We start from the raw sequence: 20,621 nt of genomic DNA, 5'->3' as shown, positions 1-20,621 counted from the left end.
ATTTTAGTGTATTTCAATATTGTTTTATTAAAAGATTTCAGCAAATAAGTGTCTTTTATTAAGAATCAAATTAAAGAAGGCAGTAACACAAAATTCCTTTGCTTTATAAATAAAAGGCCATTTTTATTATCTTTTACCTTAGTTATTACACATACCTCAAAACAGTTTAAATATTTAATTTGGCAAACCATAAGTTAAAAAATTCTTGGCATACTTTAAAAGATGGTTTTAATAGCACTCAAGATGAATTTGTGTGTGTCTATGTGTATGTGTGTGTTTATGTGTGTGTGTGTGTGTGTGTGTGTGTGTGTGTGTGTGTTTTGCTGGAACTTAAACCTGGGCTTTACACATTGAGGCATATCATCTCTATACAACTTGATTATTTGTGAATGTTTGCTTTATGAAGATCTTCTGTAAGTATTGTGAACAGAAGACTATGGAAAGTGGATTTTTACCTGCTAACCAGTTGTCAAGTCACAATTCAGGTGACATTCTTGGTGTATTCCTGGGACAGTCCTCGTTTGGGACACTTGTCCAGTGATATGACTAAGGATGCTCCCTTTTCACCTGACTAGTATTCAGTGTGGATGACAATTTATATGGTCATTATGTATATGGAGCCCTTTTTCTTCTTAGGGACATGAAAAGAGGACCTAATCTCTTTTTTATATAGCTGTTTTTAGTAATGCCCTAATTAAAACTTTAAATGATTGAAATTATTCAGAAATTATTGTCGGGCCCATTACCAGGTTATGCTCCATGAACTACCAGGGCCAGATCCAGTGGTGACAGAGAAATTTGTGGCTCCTGGGATCAGCCTTAGAAATGCAGTGCGTGTCGCTACCTTTTGAGCCAAATCTCTGCCAATAAATTCCTCTCCTCGAGATTATGTAGTTATTTTTTAGACTCCCATTTTCTTTTGTGTGACTAAAATAATAGGCATAGTAGAGCTTATCAGGTCCTGTACTAATCAATTTGTCTTGCATCCTAATTACTGCAGAATAGAGGTTTGTGAGCAGTTTTCAGAGATGTCCTGCCTTTTCCCTACACATACTCCTTGTAGGTTTCTGTTTCTGTGAACCTGTAATTATTCTTAATGAAAATATTTCATTTCCCTATTTTTCCATATTATGTTCAAATGTTGGCTTTTAGGAGTGTTCTGCATAATTCCATGTTTTCTGATTGCTACATATTTTCTAGTGGATATACTGTTCTGGGGAGATAGCTCAAGTGGTGGGACGTGTGGCGGTGTGGCCCCTAGCTCCAGCATTGCAGGCCAGTGCCCAGATGCCCAGGAGCGGCCCCAGAACCCCAGTGACCTGTTGTGTGTGGGCTGTACAAATAATCAAAACCCACCAAAACAAAGTCTGGAGAGAGAATACAGCTGTGAGACATTGCCTCGGGGGCCACCAGCACCTATGGGGTCCCTAACAGCCTTCACAGGAGTGATCCCAGGGCCGGGAGTCAGCCCTGAGCACAGCCAGCAGAGGCCCAGAAATCAAACAATAGCAGCAGTATTAAGTGTGTTTGTAAGTGTGCCTTGAAAAGGGATATTTTGTTTCTTATTTGTAATTTTCGCTTCACATAGATTCAGTTGGTATGTGAGCTCTTGGAGGACACTAACCTTGTCTTCGGTATTTTTCACGCACTCCTAATTATTACCGAATGCACAGGAGAGTCCTTAGTGATCCTTCGTAAGTTGAAACGAGTGGAAATTCTTGAACCCGTATTTTCCTGCGCACGTTTGTAGTGCTGGCTTCTGCAGCATTTCAAACCTCCTTCAGGAGTCGGGTCACTTGACCAGTTGGTAGTTTGTTATTGAAAACGTAGAAATGAGCTGCATTTGTCATTTTCGTGCATTTTAGAAATTATACCACTCTACGGCATGTCGAGCTACATTACCCGAGAAGACCAGTACAGCAAGCCTCCTCACAAGAAACTGAAAGACCGCCAGATCGACCGCCAGAACCGCCTCAACAGCCCCCCGTCCTCCCTCTACAAGAGCAGCTGCACCCCGGTGTACAACGGCTACGGCAAGGGCCACGGCGGGGGCGGCGGCGGGGGCGGGGGCGGCGGCAGCGGCGGAGGCCCGGGGGTCAAGAAGGCCGAGCGGCGGGCCCGAAGCAGTCCAAAGTCAAACGATTCCGACTTGCAAGGTAATGTGCTCCAGGTGTCCCGTAAGAGTGCATTTGCAAGCGGCCAGAGTACAGCGGGGAGGGCACTGGCCTGGCACGCGGCCAGCCCGGGCTCCATCTCCGACATCCCGTATTGTCCTTCAAGCCCTGCCAAGCGGGAACCCTGAGCACAGATCCAGGAGTGAGCCCCGAGCACAGATCCGGGAATAAGCCCTGAGCACTGCTGGGTGTGACCTCTGCCAAAACAAAACAAAACAAAACAAAACAAAATAACCAAAACCAAAAAAAAAGAAGGAAGGAAGAATAAAAAAGAATGCATTTTCAAGGCAGGGCTATCCTTAAAGAAACATTAGCTTTTCCATAAGAATGTTATTCCACGGTGGTTGATTTTCCTGGTTAGAAAGGATTCGGTAGACAGACCTCAGATTTTTTTCTTACTAAAGAATGGATACTTCATGGCAGGAATACTGCTTTATGGTAACATATCATGTTCTGCTTAATAATCTCAGTAACAAATATCTGACAGTTTTCTTACTAAGCTACTTCTGTTTGGTTTTCTTATAATTCCAGCTATACAAATGTCAAAAGAGATCCAAAGTAAAACAAACTTTCAAAAGTCCTAGGCTAGTTCAGATTGCAGAATAATTATCCCTCATAAAATAAAATACAGGTACTTCATTGCCATGGTGAAATTGATCGTTATACAATAGGATGGAAGTCCAGCATTGTTTGGGCACCAGCTCTTGCTTCATGCCACTTTTTGTGCTGACTGAGGCGTTCAGAGAGAGGTGGAGATGGGAGAGATGGGACTAGGTATGTGGCTCAGTGGGAGATTGATATGTTGAATCAAAGTGTCCATTTACCTGAATTAATAGAAAACTGAGGTTGTGACAAAAACCTGCACATGGATGTTTGTAGGAGCTTTATTATGGTCAAACCTGGAGGCCACCAAAATGTCTTTTGGCAACTTAAAGGATTGATAACAGACTGAGGTATATCCAGATAATGAATATAAGTTTAAGGGGGAAAGTTATAAATTTATTAAAAGACATGGAAGAACCTTAAATGCTCATTATTATGAAAAAGGTGAAACAAGTCAAAACACAAAGGCTGCATATTTCATGTCTCCCAGATATGTGACAGGAAAGACAAAATGGAGAAAATCAAAAGATCCTAGTTTCCAAGGACTAGGGGAAGAAGGGGATGGATAGACATGCAATGGACTATTTCAGGACAGTGAACTTGGCATGATGCTGGTGTAGTGGTGGGTCTGTGTCATATATTTGTCAAAATCCAGAGAATATGCCACAGAAAGGTTTTTTTGCTTTTGGGATCACACCTGGCGATGCTCAGGGGTTACTCCTGGCTCTGCTCTCAGGAATTACTCCTGGCAGTGCTCGGGGGACCATATGGGATGCTGGGAATCGAACCCGGGTCGGCCACGTGCAAGGCAAACGCCCTACCCGCTGTGCTATTGCTCCAGCCCCAGGAAGAGTTTCATTCTAATTCAGACTAGATGGTGGATGATCATGGCCTGTCAGTGTAGATTCATCACTAGTAGCAAATATACTAAGTTGGTGAAGGATTTTGATTTGTATATTGTTAGCCTGGAGTCTCTATGGACATATGAGCAGTCTGTGTCCCTCAGGTGAATTTTGCTAGGAACCTGATATATTTAAAAAATTAGATATATTTAAAAAATAAGTTTCTGAGGTAATTGAGGACAAGTAAGCAAAGATATGAGTAAAGTCATACAGAAAAAGAACTCTGTGCAGTTGCTTGGTATTGACCATATATTTGGCTTTGAGCCTCCTCGTTGTCAAAGCAAAGAAGGAAACATGAATCAGATGGAGTCAGGGAACAGAAGTGCCTCTTGTTCCTCACGGTCTCCATTATGTCGCTCATGTTTCAATTCTGTCTGCCTCGGATGGGCTGTTGGCTAAGAGCATCCCAGAGACTTCTCTCTGTCTCTCGTACATGGGGACACTCTCCTTGGTGTCTGTTTCCTTGAATTTACTACAATTGCTTTTGTATCCAGGAAAGAAGTCTCTTAATTCTTAAATGTACAGTGCCATCTGATTAATATTAAACTGCAGTTAATACCAGCATGATTGACCTGTTTACATTCATATGTGGTTTGCAGGAGAATAGGATATAGACTTATGTGTGGTATGTGGGTTTTTTTTTTCCACATTCTACTTAGGTTAAGAGTTCCACATTTCCAGAGCAGGGCAACCTTTTACCTCAGATTCCTAACTTTTTAGGGACACTATTTTTTTTTTATTACCTTTCTAACACATAAGGAAGAATTTCTTCTTTCTAAAGGCAGACTTTCAATTTATACCTGATCCTGTGGTTAAAAAAACTTTTAAGTACATGCAAAAAAAGAAAACTTAATAGCTATATCAAAAATATGGAGATAAACTTATTTTCTTAAGTCTGGGCTCCTTCTTTTGACTACAGAAAAACCCTGGTGAAATTTCAAAGCAAATGCAGATGCTCAGGGGCCAGGGAGTAGTTCAAGTGGAGCAGTACATGCCCAACATGCATGAGACCCTGGTTCAATCCCTGCACTTCTTAGCTCACCCAGCACTGCTGACTTGAGTTCTGGTGGCCCCCAACCAATGACAGGGCCCAAGCTGCTCTGAATGCCGGGGCCAAGTAGCAAGTCACCAAGCCCATACTTTTAGGCCAAGCATTACTAGGAGCAGCCTTAGAGCTGCATTGCTCTGTGAGGGTTGGCCTCTATTGAAAATACAATGATACCAATCTCAAAACCACACTTTGACACTAATCAGATAGATTATCAGATAAATCAGATCAATACATCTCTTTACCTGATCTGACTCCCTGTTCCCTTTCGCCAAACCTCCACTAACAGTCAAGACAGAACTACCACTATTTTAATATTAAGGATGGTGGGATTAGGTAGTAGAGGGGGTAAGATGCTTGCTTTGCATGCAGCCAACCCAGATTTAGTCTCCAGCTCTGCATCTGCTTCATTGAGCACTACCATGAGTTATACCTGAGCATGCAGCCAGAAATGAGCTCCAGCTGACTGTGTCCCAAGCTCCACCCCCTCAAAAAAAAATAAAATGGTGGTTACTGGGGCAGGGGCAGTGTGGTGATTCATTAAATGATCTGAGGTAAAAACTTGCTTTATTCACCATTTTATCCTGTCCTCTAAAACAATGCCTGGAATATAGTAAGTAATCAGAAAATATTAGTGGAATAAATCCTATGTCTTGTATTGTTTAGATTTCCAGACTAAGCTTGTTTGAACACAGACAGTCACTGTACATTTCCTCTTCCTGGAACAAGTTGCTACACTACTTAAGGGTACTTACTCTACAGTCCTTCCTTTCATTTACTGTTGCCTTCAGGAAAAGAGTTCAGGCTGGCCAAAGTCCCACGGTGCCCTCCTTACACTTGTTTGGAGTTAATGATGTGATGTGGGCCAAGAACAGTTGAGACTTTTGATAGCAAACATTGTTGGCTTGGAATTGGACTTTATCACTTGCTAAATATTTGCTTTTAGAATGCCCCAAATTTCCGTATTCTTATTTGCAAAATGGATATTTTTCCCCATTAGTGATAGTGATACTTAAATATGAAAAAAAACCAATTCCTAGCACATTCATGTAATGGTAATAACCTCATTGCTCTTATATTCTTACTGTCTCTTGGGTACCCTGTCTTTGGTATCGCCTTGCACATTTCTTATGCGTTTGACTTCAGATTACCTTTGCTTAGTCTGACCTATAACAGACATTCTAGAGAACTGTCTTGCCTTTTAGGATGAGTGATTGTTCACTTTCTTCTCCTTCTCTTTCTCTGTATTTTGGGTGTAGCTACATTAGTTCTGAACGTGACACTCTAGCTCTCTTTAAGCATTCTTCTCAGTGGTTTGACCTTGCTCAGAGAATAGACTTAAACTGTTCAGCTTCCATCTCACTTCTCTCTCTGCAGTGCCTCAGATCTCTTGAACATGCCTCATTCTTCTCCTTCAGTCTATGCCTAGCCGTGTCCAACTCAGTTCTTCAAGAACCAGTTCAGATATTCTCTCCTGGCTGAAGCTCCCTATATGCTCTGAAGGCATAATTATAGTATTTTAGTTAAAAGAAAAAATATTTTTCCTTTTTTCTTTCTTCCCTACCGTTTGACTTTAGACCAGTACTAGGGCTCCAAGTTCACAGTTGTTCAAGGACAGAAATGGAAAACCTTGTCCTTCTGGGCAGAATGTTGTGCAAGAACTGGGTCTTCAGCCTGTTCCGGGGCCAAAGCCCACTTAAAATTGTCATGTTCTTTTTCATCACAGAAGCTAAGGAATTTCTGTTGCTCTTCAGTAAGTGAGATGGAAGCTTCCTTTCATTGACCCCTAGTACAAACCAAAGCATTTGGCTTTAAAGAAGTTACCCAGTGGTACACAGTACACAGGATTATAACTAAATCTCCTCATTTTCAACCCCTGCTTGAATCCCTTTGTCCTATTTCCTCAGAAAAAATAATGTTAGCTGCAATATTGTTTTAATATTATGCAGTTGGAGTAAAAAAGAAAAGTTTCTGTGAGGATCAGCAGTTTAATAATAGGAAAAGACTTAAGCAACCCTGTAAATGATGGTGTCTGTGTGTGTGAGTGTGTATGTGTGTGTGTGTGTGTGTGTGTGTGTGTGTGAGAGAGAGAGAGAGAGAGAGAGAGAGAGTGCTAGGGTGTGAGTGGGACAGAGGTCAGGGATGGGAAGAGAGAGAGAAAATCCAGCTGAGTCAAAATCTCGCGTGCATTTTTAATAAAGTATATTGTGCATACTATTGGATATGCCAAAAACTGTAACAATAAGTCTCTCAATGAGAGACGTTACTGGTGCCAGCTCGAACAAATCGATGAGCAACGGAATGACACTCCTGGCTTTTACTCATCCCTGGTTTGACTAGGGTGTCTTTATTTACTCTTAAACATTTGACAGTCTTAATGGAATAGCACATGTTTTGGATTGTACAATAAACACCAAAATGTCATTTCATTAGACTTTGGATGTGATTTTGAAATTCCTATCAGTGAACCAATCCTCTTTTTTTTTCCTTTTCAGTCTTATATTGGTCTCAGTTAAATTCATTCCCTTTCTCTTCTGCCACCATTAGACTCCTGCATGCATTTTGAGAGCAGATAGCAGTCTGATATGGCTATAATGAATTGGGTTGGGGCTGGCAGGGGGAGGAATACAGGAATCGGGGACACCATCTGCAAAACTATCCCCAGGGCCAAGTCCTTCACTCTGATGCTGGCTGTACAGTCTTAGAATGGCAGCTCCAAGTCGTCACTCTGATGCTGGCTGATTCTATGCCCTGATGACCTTCCTCAGATGTAGTGAATAGCAGTCCTTGGAGAGTGGGTTCCAGCAATACATATTTCATTAGCCCCTCCCCCCATAATGAGGAAGCAAGTAATCTTGGAGAACCACTGGACTAACCATTTGTAGGCAATATTTCCAATGTATGTGTGGTGGGGGAGGGATGGGAGGGATAGAGAGGTGTTGATTTAAACCTTTGATTTAAGCTGAATCATAATCCTTTTATTGTACCTGCTCAGTGCTGAGCTGGTAGCACATGTGACATCTCTGTTGCTAGCACATAGTAATAGATTATGTCAAGTGCCACGTGAGAACACATTGGGGCAGAATGGTTAAGAATTCCAAATATAGAAGAAAATGAGGATACAGCATCCGTTTGGCATTTGACCTTTGGAATTGTTGACAATCCAAAGATTCAGTTACACTTCAGATGAAATTCCACCACATGGAGTCATCATTTCTGATCGGAGCACTGGCAGCAGTGGCAGATACATTATTTTCATGCTTTTCTCTTTTGGAGAAACAGACCATCTTCTGCCCTCCAGTATCGGACTCTGTGATTTTGAATTCTGATTCCTCCCCAGATGTTCCTCCTTCACATTTTCTTCTCCCTAAGTTTTGCTCTCTCTGCTCAGAAGCCAGAATCTGACTTAAGTGACAACTTGCCCCAAATTAACCTGGAAGCCCATTCCTTCTGCAGATGAGCACGGCTGTCTGCCGTCGGGTCTGGGGCGGCACTTTCCTCTCAAGGGGTGAGAATGTGAACCTTTGTGGGGCCTGGCTCTCCTGCCAGATGGACTGCGCCCTGGCAGGCTGGCTATGCCCCCCGCCTGGGTGGCACACAGCGGTTCCCTTTGTATACAAGGACCTGCGTGACATCAGTCGATAAGGTGCAGAATGTGGGGGGTCGAGGCAGGTTGGAATCTTCTTTTGCTCTTGGGCCCCTCAACATAAACTATCGTTCTTCTCTTCACAATGAAGTATTTCATGGGGCTGATTTCTCTCTGCAGCTCACACTCTCTCCTATTGTGAGGCTCACTCCTAAAGCAGATGGAGACTGGGTTCTGGGGTGTGGAGGGGTCACGTGTGTGCACTCGCTCCCTGCGTGTTAGAGAAGACAGCTTCATCTCCCCAGTCTATAGCTGATGAAAACCCCTGTGTGTTTGCACCTGTGTGCATCTGCTCATGAGTCCCAAGCTTGGCAAAAATATCAAGAAAACATGAAGGGAGAAGAGTGTGATCTCAGGTCAGTGGAATTCACCTAGCTTCTGCCAAGTAGTGTCTGAAGAGTGAAGATAATCCATACAAAGCCAAAAAGACTTACTTTTTAAAAGCACAACCTGGACCTCTGTACCAAATGCAGGAGACATTCACTTTGGCTGGGAACTGGGTGATTAATGCCCCCTTACCTCAGAAATAAACTGCCATACCTCCAGTTTCCAAGGCTGTGAGTGACACTGGCTGAGGTGAAAGCAGACTTTCTACACTCGGAATAAATACCAAGATTTGGGAGAAAGATAGACTGGACATAAGGCTGTTTTCAGAGGGAATGCATTATCTTAGGAGGGCCAGAGCTACAAAAGTCAACTATGAATACTTCATTCTGCAGGAACACAGTAGGATTGGAGCGGGTAGGGTGTTTGCCTTGCACGCGGCCGACCCAGGTTCGATTCCTCTGTCCCTCTCAGAGCCAGGCAAGCCACTGAGAATATCCCACCCACAGGACAGAGCCTGGCAAACTACCCACTCAAACACCAATTCTGCACCCCAAGAAGGAAGAAACTGTGGTAGTCCAAATTGTAGCTCAGGACTGGAAGAGCAGAGGGAACACTGTGTGTCTACAGCACTCATCCATCTTTTGTGCCTCTGCCCCTTCTCCTCTGTACCCTATATTTTTGCTGCACTCTGGGATATTTTTAAAGCTTTTAGCTACATTATTCTTTCATCAGGCAGAACAAGATATCTTTCTCATATCATTTAAGAAGTCTGCCCATTATATCATTCTTGGGGGCTTCACATTTTTCATTTATGAATGAGAGAATTACATGTGAATAAGTTCTTCAGGGTTTCTTTGGAAAATAACGTTTGCTAGAAGACTGAGGTAGAATCTTGATTCTTTTCTACTATCTGAGGTATCTGACTTACAAACCCATCTTATTATTTCAGCCCTTTTGGTGTCTAGGAATTGATCAGAGAGGTATTGAGGTCTCCCCAGAACACATGTTGACATGGATTTTACAGCAGACCTAAGTGATGACCTGATTTGGTTCTGGGACTCGTAGAATCCTGCCTTGTATTGAGTTAAAACTTGGATGTCTGATTTTTCATTTAACTGATAGAATTTTGCATCAGAGGTCTTCATCACAGAGGCACCATGCTTAGAAGCACCATGCTAGTGGGGACCTTACAGATTTGTGTTTAATTCAAACTCATGTATTTATAAAGGTGGGGGCTAGGAGACAGATAATTAATAGCCCCTATTAATTTCAGAGGGCTGTCATGAACAATTAGTATAATTATAAAGCATTATGTGCCCTAAGCAAAAACAGACAAGGGACCAGAGTGATAGTACAGCAAGTAGGGTGCTTGCTTTGTATGTGGCCAACCTGGGTTCGATCCCCTGCAACCCATATGATTTTCCCAGCCTGCCAAGAGTGATCCCAGATCCCAGCAGGAGTAAGGCCTGAACACTATTGAGTATGGCTCAAAACAAAACAAGAACTCAGGGAAAGTATCTAAAGGAAGGTCCTGCCATCTTTCTTCTTATAAGATCTGTCTCTTGTGGTTCCTGTAGCAGAAGTCCAGTCTGAGTGACCCCTCCGAGTGACAGCCAAGGCATCCTGCAGTCCGAGTCCGAACTGAGTCCTTGAGGGCCAGGGACTTGAGATATGAGGGCTTTGCAAGGGGCCACCCATTCTAGAGAGACTTGGAACTGTTGCTGTCTGAAAGCAACCTGCTGCATCGTGGCCTGGATAAAAGTCAGCCCCCTCACTCCCCTTTCCTGCTCCCTCGTCTGGACGCTCCGTTCTCTGGGGACACTGGGGAGTGAAGGCCCTCCTGAGTCTGCTGAACACATTTCTTTCACTTACTCACCTCAGTCTTAAAAGTCTCAGGGCTAGAGAGATAGTACAGTGGGTAGCGTGCTTGCCTTGTACACAGCCAAACCGAGCTTGCTCACTGGAACCCAATATGGCCTCTAGAGCCACATCAAAAATGATCCCTGATCGCAGAGCTAAGAGTAAGCCTGAAAAAAGCTAGGTGTGCCCCCCTCAAAAAAAAAAAGTGTTATAAAAATGGCAGGGAGTCTAGCTGGAGATGTCCTGGATAAACAACAACTTCTCTGTAACTGTTTTTGGACAGAACTCGGGTATGTAAACTAGGAACCCCACTAAATCTAAGAAGTCTTTCACAAATGTTCCATCTCTATCAGAAGTCAATTACCATCACTTATCTATTCTTTTGGTCAAATACTGTAACTGTGGGTGTGTCATAAAAGGTGTTTACACACAGGTTGAACCTCAGTGGGGGATGATTGCACAGCTGAGATTACCTGAAATAGTTAGCTTTTTTTTTTTTTCAATAGGCTCTTGGTAATTTAGATGACTTTGTAAATGCTTTTTCTTCGTAGGGGCAACTTCTAAGCAGGCCTTCCTGTAATTCTCAGCCCAGCTGTTCAGTGCAAGGGCCCCAATACCACTCAAGTCCTGCGTCAGTTGAAATTTCAGGCTACCCTGGCAGTGCTAGGGAAGCTCCGGGGCCACACCTGATGATGCTCAGGAGCCTCCGTGGCAGCTCCAGTGATGCTCAGGGGACCAGGGGGTGCCAGGGATTGAACCTGGCCCAACCACTTGCAAGGCAAGCAACCACCTCAGTGTCTATATTACCTCTTTGGCCTCTACCTATTTTTCTCTTTGGTGGGGGACGGTCACCCAAGTGGTGCTCAGGAAGCCTGGCCTGGGGGGCCCTCCCAACTACTCCCAGGCCACTGAGCCAGTAGTTCAATGTGAGCACTGAAGAGTGGGGTGATGCTGAGGGAGACCCCCAGGTCTGCACCAGGTGATGCTCAGCAGAGCCATATGATACAGAGATGCAGCCAGCATCACAGTCTGTAAGGTGCATGTCTTGCCCCTGTGCTAACTTTCAGCCCAGCTTTGCAGCTACTAATCCCAGCCTTGATTTTGTGACTCATTTTCTACTGTTGAACTGTTGGGATCCTCTGTGTAGGATTCCTGCCCTGCTGTCTGAAGAGGCGGGCATTCCAATCGGGGTATGAAGGATCAGTGTATTGTAATGTGACACTTATAGTCTTGATTACAAACTTGTTAATTGTGTCCTTTCTGCCTTGATGAGCTTTAGTTTAGGGGTTCTTTTAATTTGCCCATCAAACACTCTACAGTGTAGCAGACTAATAGACCCCATTCTAGGTTTAATGCATTAATGAGACCATGAACTTTTACTAATAATTGAGTAGCAGAGCTGGGGAGACACCTCAAAAAGCTGGGGTACTTCCCTGTATGTGGGGGGCCGGGTTTCAGTCCCTGGTACCACAGGGTCCCTGGAGTAGTGTGGGGAGTGACTCCCACAGCCCAGCTAGTGTGGTCCGAAAACAATACCACAACAAGAAAATAATCGAGTAGAGAACACAAGTATGAAATAGAAAATAAGGGTGGTACTAGCTCACTCACAGCTTGTGGTTTACAGTTTATACTCAAACAAGTATAAATGCTGCTGTGATTGACTACATACAAAATTTCTGTTTCTCCTCTGGGGCTGAGTTTGCATTTTGAAAATTCACATATGCACACACAGATTCCTCTCTCCCCCTCTCTTCCCCCCAAACTATAACTACTACTTTCTAGCTGCATACAGAGAACAAGGCACTTCCCAGTAGTAAATGTGCTCAGAGAAGGGCAGGCAGGAGGGTCCATCGAAGTGAGCTTGATTTGCTCCTGGATTGTCAAGTTTCAGGACAAGATAGCAAGTGAAGGCCCTCAGAGGGCTAGCACATGGGGATGGCCAAATACACAAACAAGTAAAATGAAAGGGGCAAACACAGTGGACAGAGAAAATTAAATGAGCCGTGGAATAGTGTTCATTTGGGAAAAAGCAAAAGGCAGAAAAATTAGAGGGCTCGTGGTTCCATTTTCATGTATTTCATCCCTCCCACTAGGTTAACATTTTCCAGAGGAGTGGGGTGGCGAGCAGGAAGGCTTTTTACCCGGTTGTGCTCTACACACCCTCCACATTGAACAGATCTCCATGTGAATAAACTACTTATTCTTTTCTTATTTGGACTTTCCTACATTTATATCTTCCTTATGGGCTGGTTTAGAACGTCAACTGCCAACATATATTGATTTGATAAGCAAATTAAAGGAGTGTGCTGTATGTGATTCTGAGTTATTCAATTTTGATTAATGGTCTGAGTTGTTAAAGTAATGCCTTAGAGTTTTAATGTGCTTATAAAAATTGGAAATCTAGAATATCATCCTCTTTTCACATTTTAATTTTAAAACTGAAAACAAGAAAAGGACATACCTTTAACCTTAGTTTAATGTATCTTTGTTAAAAGTAACCTAAGTTCATTAAGGATACCGTGATTATTCTCAGATTCTTTTATAAACCAAGGTTACTTTACTTAGCAATTAGTGCTTAGGAACACAAAGAAAGTTCACTATTTTTATATATAACAAAAGAGTATATTGATAAGCTTTTCTATTAAGTTCCCAAGTCTTGATTTCTAGAGTCTTATAACCACTTTGAGAGTAACCTGAGGAAGTGAGAAGGAAGTTGTAGTCTACCAGCTATTTGCAAAAATCATAAGTGGCTTTTATTACTGCTACTCCTAATTCACATGGTGAACTTACAATGACCTCTTTTTTTCTGCTGTTTGGAAAGATATAATAGTCTATGGAACAGCAAAATCCTTAAAACTGGGAGTGATGTAGAACTGGCCATATTTTAGGTTCACTGAGTTCCTCAGAACTATTTAAATATCTTGCCAAGCACATTAAAAATAATAATATTTAGCCTTTCTGGAAGATTTATATTTTGATGGAATGTTGCTCCAAGGATCTCCATAAGATATCAGCATCTCTAAAAACTGGTTTAAAAAATGTACATTTTTAAAGTAAAAGCAGTTCTTGGTGTCTTAATTCTTCAGCCATCAAGTTTTGTTTTGTTTTATTTTGAAGCACACTAGCAGTATTAATATTACTTGCTTCTCATACTGTCATCTTGGACAGAATGGCTAGAATTCAATTGCAGACTATTTTCAATTTGAAACTGTGTTTTCAGTTTATTGAAAGTTTTTTGTATCTGTAAAGTATTGTTCTCCATAGACTTCAGTGTCTGGATTTAGTGGACTCAACATCATGCAGGGAGTTTAAAAAGTCCCTATTTGATAAGTCATTTCTACATCAGTATTTTATAGAAGAAAGGCTATCTTTTAGATGATATATTTAGAGATACTATGGAATAAGTAAGATATCCTACTGATTTGCCTAATTATGCAGTGCATATGTGTCTATTTTCTATATCATTTTCTTTTTTAAAAGTTTAGTGGTAGTTGGTAACCTTTCTCTAGTTATGGTCCTTATAGTTAAAATGGCATATAGTCACAGTAATCGTTTGAACAGTCTTTTCAACTTGAAAAGGCAGGAGACCACTAAAAAGGCAAAGGATATTTATTTGGGAATAGCAAGGAATTGCAATTCAGGAAACATAGCATTGGCTCAAATTAAAGACAAAAAACATGTGATGAGGACAGACAAAGACCAGGGGTTCCCAGGGAAAGAAAAGGATAAGGGAATGGCGGATGAGATGATGGAGGAGGCAGATGTTCTCGTGGAGGAGTTAAGAGGTCAAATTGCTAAGTGGAAAGTCACAAAGTAAAAGTTAGGTAAAAATTCATACAGGATAGTCAACATTCTTAGAATGTCAGCAGTTTGGCCCTGTCCATGTAAGGCAGTTCCTCAATAAGGCTTGTTCTTGCTCCATGGAAAATGGCTCTGGTGATGTCAACTTTTCATAGCTTTAATAACTTTGGTTTTGTATGCCTGATGTTCTCTCACTCGCTTTGTACCAGAAATTAGAATTCTCACCATTCTTTCTCTTTCTGTTTTTATATACACAACATAAAACTTCAGGGGAATAGTAGACCTGTTGTCTGTTTAAGGGAGGCTATAGTAGATTTTATAAAGATATCATGGAATAAGGTTACTGTTGCCAAAGCAGTGATGCCAAAGTAAATGAAACTAGTGGCTAGACTTACTGATTAATACTGGTAAAAGACACAAAAGTAGAAAATAAACACTCTCCAGATAAGCCGTATTCATCGGTGGCAATTATGTTGATTCTGCTTTATTTAGATGGTGTTTCTGATCCTTGAAAATTATACCAGGGCTGGAGTGGTAGCACAGCAGCTAGGACGTTTGCCTTGCATGTGACTGACCCGGGTTCAATTCCCAGCATCCCATATGGTCCCCTGAGCATTGCTAGGGTAATTCCTGGGTGCAGAGCCAGGAGTAATCCCTGAGCATCGCCGAGTGTGACCCAAAAAGAAAAAAAAATTATCCCTTTTTGCCAAGGAAATCTGAGGTATTAAATATTAAGTGTTAAGTATTTTGCATTTTATATAAGCATTTTTCAAAATATCTAGGTATTAAATATTTTGTGGAAACACTTGTGTGTGATTTTTTAGTTTTATTCAGTTTGATAAATTATCATGTGCTATTTTCAGGCTTTGATTTACATTATACTCGACAGTATAGTTAATGTTTGGTACCATAGAGTTTGCTGTCAAGAGAATGTTCTCCTATCCAGCTTTTGGAAAGCATATTTCTTCCTGCTACACTGTTTTTAGCAGCAGTTTTGGGTGCAAAAGATAGGAAAATGGGAAATTTAAATTAGAATATCAGCATCAAATTCTGTAAGTACCTGCATATGAGCAAGTTTGTCAGTCTTTTACTAAATTTAGGATAAATTTAGGACCTGCTGTTGCTGCCATATCCCAAATTTCAGCATCAAATTTCAATTTTGTGTTAGTAGTAGAATGGATTAAGAATGGAAGTTTGTGATAAATTCTGGAACAATCGTGACACATGACAAACTCAGTTTACTTAGTTTGGCTTGATTTTCTTGCTTTCCTATATTCATCCTGAAACTTACTATTGTTTGTGATGAAAGTTAACACTTTACAGACTGTATTAGTGTCCCATAACTAACAAGTTATCACAATGTTAGTGATTTAGAATAAGTCCCTTTGCATAGTTCTGGGGAGATTCTGGAGAATACAGTTTTGGAGGTCACACTATATAAATCACTAGTCATTGGACTGAAATTAAGATATCAGACATGGTCAGACTCTCTCCAGAGGCTATATAGAAAAATCTATTCCTTACCTTTTCTAGCCATCGAATGCTAATGTCCCTTTGCTGAGGCTACATCATTCTAGTCTTCAAGACCAGCATCTTAAAATCTCTCTACTTCATTTTTGCTTTGCCTTCCCTGTGCATATCAAGTTTTCCTCTATTTCCTCCAAGAAATATACAAGAGATTTATTTGACTTGAGGCCTAATCATAATCCAGAATAGCCTTTCTATTTCAGAATACAGATGTAAAATGGTATATATGTATTTTCCAGACATATTTAATGGAATCTGAATATTAGTATAATTCCTTGTAAGAGATCAATAGCTGATGGCATTTCCCAAGAAAATGGGAAAACCTATATTATTTGGAACATTTGTAATTTGCTTCAGAAAGGAAACTAAAGTTTTTACTTACCATGAAATAATACACAAAGCTTTCAAAATAATTACTTATTAATGAGTCTAATAGTTTTCTAATGATTAATAATTATTACAGCAATCCTCCGAGACAGTATAGTGTAATCTGGTCACTGGATGGGCAATATCATAGATTGATTACAGATGTCCTTTCCTTGATGATTGTCTTCTGGGTGGGGTCTAATAATTATTATAATGTTTTAAAACATTTATATGAACCCCAGTTGTCATAATGATGATAAACTCCAAATTCTTTTATTTTCCTTGCTATGATTTGCTTAATTATTGCCTGACATAATGAGTTGCATATTAAAGATTTCCTTTATTTTATCCTTGGGTCAGTATCTTACCTAAAACAGAAAGACAGAAAATTTTAACCACGTGAGATAGTATTTTAAATGAGTTAACATTCTTTCCTCTTCCCGAATTTTGTGATTCTACAAAACTTAGCAGGAATATATTTCAGAGTGAAGTACCAGTAATTGTATGCGGGTCATTGATTGGATGAACACAGCTCTCTGCTGTTCATTTAAAAAGCTACCCTGACTAGAGTTATAGAGCTATAGAGAATCCTAAAATAAAAGGTTGACAAGAATAGAGAAGTTGAGATACAAAGTCAGATTATATCTATGGAGGAAAAAGAAGAGCTGGGGTCATGGGGGATTTGGAGGAGGTGGAGAGTGGGGACTTTAGACATGAGAACTCAGCTACATGTTACTGAATCGGCAAAAGTGACCCATGACAGAAGGCAGCAGTTACGGCAGCTCTGACAGCCTGAGCGCAGAGAAGTTGGAGTCATGCAGACCTCAGTCTGTCCTGTAGTCAGCTTCAGGTGTGTCGCCTACACTGCTTTGGTCTGTAATCAACTTGGGCGGCGGGCGGTGGCTATAGCCAGGAGCTTAGGGCAGGGGGCTGAAATTGAGGGTACACTTCATGTTACCTGTAACATCTCCAGCCTTACTTTTCATTGGTTTAAAACATTAAGCCTGTCTAATTTAACTCTATCCCAGTCATGAGCCTTTCGTTTTAGCTACTTACGTACTTTTTTCCGTAAGCGTATCAATCATTTACAGCATATAATATGCCTTGCCAGTTCCTTTTGGAACCAATTTAAATGAGAAAAATAAAGGACTTTGGGAAAAACTATTTAAGTATGTCTGGTAGATTGTTTTACTATTTGAGAACAGCTCTGGGGACTGAAATACGTTTTCCATTTAGTAGAATTTGGCTTCTTTTGTGAGCCACAACTTTCATGGAAATATGTTGAAATTGTACATGTAGGGACTATGACTTACAGCGTTTGGTATTAGTTGGTGTCTAGAATGATGTTACGGTCTATGCTAATGTAACCATGATCAGCAGCATTTGAACGAAGGGTAACTTTGGACTACAGTAAGGCATGCATATTCCGTATCTCTCAGCTATTTCTTTAACTGTGACTCTTCATAATTTTCCAGTGGTATTTTTTGTTTGTTTGTTTACTTGCTTTGTTTCTATTTTGTTGTTATATTGGGGCCATAGCCAAGGGTGCTTAGGGCTTACTCCTAGCTTCGTGCTCAGGGACCATATGAGGCTGGAAGTTAAACCCCCTCGACTCAAAGCATCTCCTCTATCTCTTGTTGAGTAATTTTTTTGAGCATTTTCAGATTCACATAAAATTGAGACAGCACAGAGATTGCTCATATATAATGCTTGTCTTTTTATTTTTATTTTTGATTATCTGCATGTACACTTTGATGGATATTTTATTCTCTGAAATTTGATTCTCTGTGAAGTTTCTTTTCTTAGCTCTGACTCTTATTCCCTTGCAAGTCATTTTCCATACAGGAAAGATCTTGTTCAAACCCCTTGTTTTTCTTTTTAATGGAAACTTAAGATATGGTGCAGATTCCCCTCTCCCACCCCCCCATTACTCCCAAGTATCAAAGTTTGCAACAACAGGTCTGCAGTCAGCTCCTTCCAGCCCTGTTCCAGGTTTCTGTATGCATGGGACAAACGTCCTGGTGCTCTCCTCCAACACAGCAGCCCCTTGCTGCCTGAGCCTACATACTCTTCTGTTCTCCTGCCTCCATATTTCTCTTGATCTTTGCTGGGTAGGCTCTTCTCCTTCTTCCTGGGGTATCCAGATGCGTCAGAGTTGGAGAGACTGTCCTGGTCCACTCAGTCACATGACCCTTTAATAATGTACGTGGCACCCTCTACCCTCCTCATTTTTGTTCGTGTATGTGTGTTTTGTATGTACTCTTCCCACCAGGGTTCATCCCATGAATATATTAGAAACAGATTGGAGTTGTTAGAAGTTCAAATGCAGAACTCACTCAAAGGGACTTTTCAAACATCTTTTATAGATAATATAAATTGCTGAATTTGTTTTTATTAAAATTTTCATCTTAGGAGGCCTGGGTTAAAATACAAAATTCCACTGGACTTGGCTAGAGTGACCAGATACTTTATTATGCATGTTTGGAGCCCAGAATTGCACAGCAGTTAAGATTCACCCAAACTGAGAAGGCACGGGGACTTCTCACTCAGAGTGCTTGCTTTTTCAGCCTGTGTAGAGATAGACTGTTCAGGCACATAGAAGAAATTCCCAGGTCAGAATTTTATGCTCTAGCTTTATCATCCTGGAGCAATAGCACAGCAGTAGGGCATTTGCCTTTCACACGCCTGACCCATGTTCGATTCTGCCGCCACTCTGGGAGAGCCCAGCAAGCTACCGAGAGTATCGTGCCTGTATGGCAGAGCCTGGCAAGCTACCCGTGGCATATTGGATATGCCAAAAACAGTAACAATACATCTCACAATGAGAGACATTACTGGTGCCCACTCAAACAAATCGATGAGCAATGGGATGACAGTGACAGTAACAGTGACAGCTTTATCACCACCACAAATGAAAGCTGTGCCTAAAACAGAAGTCATGTTTTTTTCTTTCATAAGTAATGCTTTGTCTTTCTTCCTTACCCCAATGTTGCTCAGTAAGAATTGGCTGGGGTTTTTTTTGAGGAAACTTCTGTTCATTTCTTCTTCCCATCCCTAGTCATCAGGAATATGCAAATCAAAGCAACAATGAGATATCATCTCACACCACAGAGACTGGCACACATTCAGAAGAACAAAAGCAACCAGTGCTGGCGTGGATGTGAGGAAAAAGGGACACTCTTTCACTGTTGGTGGGGACACCAACTGGTCCAGCCTTTCTTTTTTTTTTTTTTTTTGCTTTTTGGGTCACACCCAGCAATGCTCAGGGGTTACTCCTGGCTTTGCACTCAGGAATTACTCCTGGCAGTGCTTGGGGGACCATATGGGATGCTGGGGATCGAACCCGGGTTGGCCACGTGCAAGGCAAATGCCCTACCCGCTGTGCTATCGCTCCAGCCCTGGTCCAGCCTTTCTGGAAAACAATATGGACAGTCCTTCAAAAGCTAGAAATTGAGCTTCCATATGACCCTGCAATACCACTTCTGGGAATATATCCCGAGGATTCAAAAAAGCACAGTAGAAATGGCATCTGTGCCTATATTTTCATTGCAGTACTGTTCACAATAGCCAAAATCTGGAAACAACCCGAGTGCCCTAGAACAGATGACTAGTTAAAGAAACTTTGGTACATCTAGACAATGGAATACTATGCAGCTGTTAGGAGAGATGAAGTTATGAAATTTGCTTATAAATGGATGGACATGGAGAGTATCATGCCAAGTGAAATGAGTCAGAAAGAGAGGAATAGACATAGAAGGACTGCACTCATTTGTGGAGTATAGAATAACATCACATGAGGCTGACACCCAAGGACAGTAGATACAAGGGCCAGGAGGATTGCCCCCTAGCTGGAAGACTGCTTCATGAGCAGAGGGGAGAAGGCAGATGGAATAGAGAAGGGATCACTAAGAAAATGATGGCTGGACACTCAACACCTTTATTGCAAACCACAACAGCTAATTAGAGAGAGAAAACAGAAGGGAATGCCTTGCCACAGTGGCAGGGTGGGGTGGGGGGCAGATGGGATTGGGGAGGATGGGAGGGACACTGGGTTTACGGGTGGTGGAGAATGGGCACTGGTGAAGGGATGGGTTCCCAAACTTTGTATGAGGGAAGTATAAGCACAAAAGTGTATAAATCTGTAACTGTACCCTCACGGTGATTCTCTAATTAAAAATAAATAAATTAAAAAAAAAAAAAAAGAAAATGATGGCTGGAGGAATCAGTAGGGATGGGAGATGTGTGCCACAGTAGATAATGGTAGATAATGGAACAAACAGACCTCTCAGTGTCTGTGTTGCAAGCCATAATGCCCAAAAGTAGAGAGAGAGTATGGGGAATATTGTCTGCCATGGAGGCAGGGGGAG

At 41.5% G+C, this 20,621-nt stretch overlaps 1 protein-coding gene across 3 annotated transcripts in view; it reads left to right on the top strand.

Annotated features, from left to right (window-relative positions):
- FNDC3B (fibronectin type III domain containing 3B) overlaps positions 1–20,621 on the top strand; it is a 362,568-nt gene that overhangs the window by 216,493 nt on the left and 125,454 nt on the right. For all 3 annotated transcript variants that reach the window (XM_055128349.1, XM_055128351.1, XM_055128350.1), the window contains exon 6: positions 1,866–2,156. In XM_055128349.1, coding sequence (XP_054984324.1) covers positions 1,866–2,156 — 291 coding nt within the window. The remainder of the gene's footprint in view (positions 1–1,865; positions 2,157–20,621) is intronic.

The sequence above is a fragment of the Sorex araneus genome, chromosome 2 (genome assembly GCF_027595985.1).
Source record: "Sorex araneus isolate mSorAra2 chromosome 2, mSorAra2.pri, whole genome shotgun sequence".
Classification (NCBI taxonomy): domain Eukaryota; kingdom Metazoa; phylum Chordata; class Mammalia; order Eulipotyphla; family Soricidae; genus Sorex; species Sorex araneus.
This window is presented reverse-complemented; position numbering and strand designations above follow the sequence as displayed.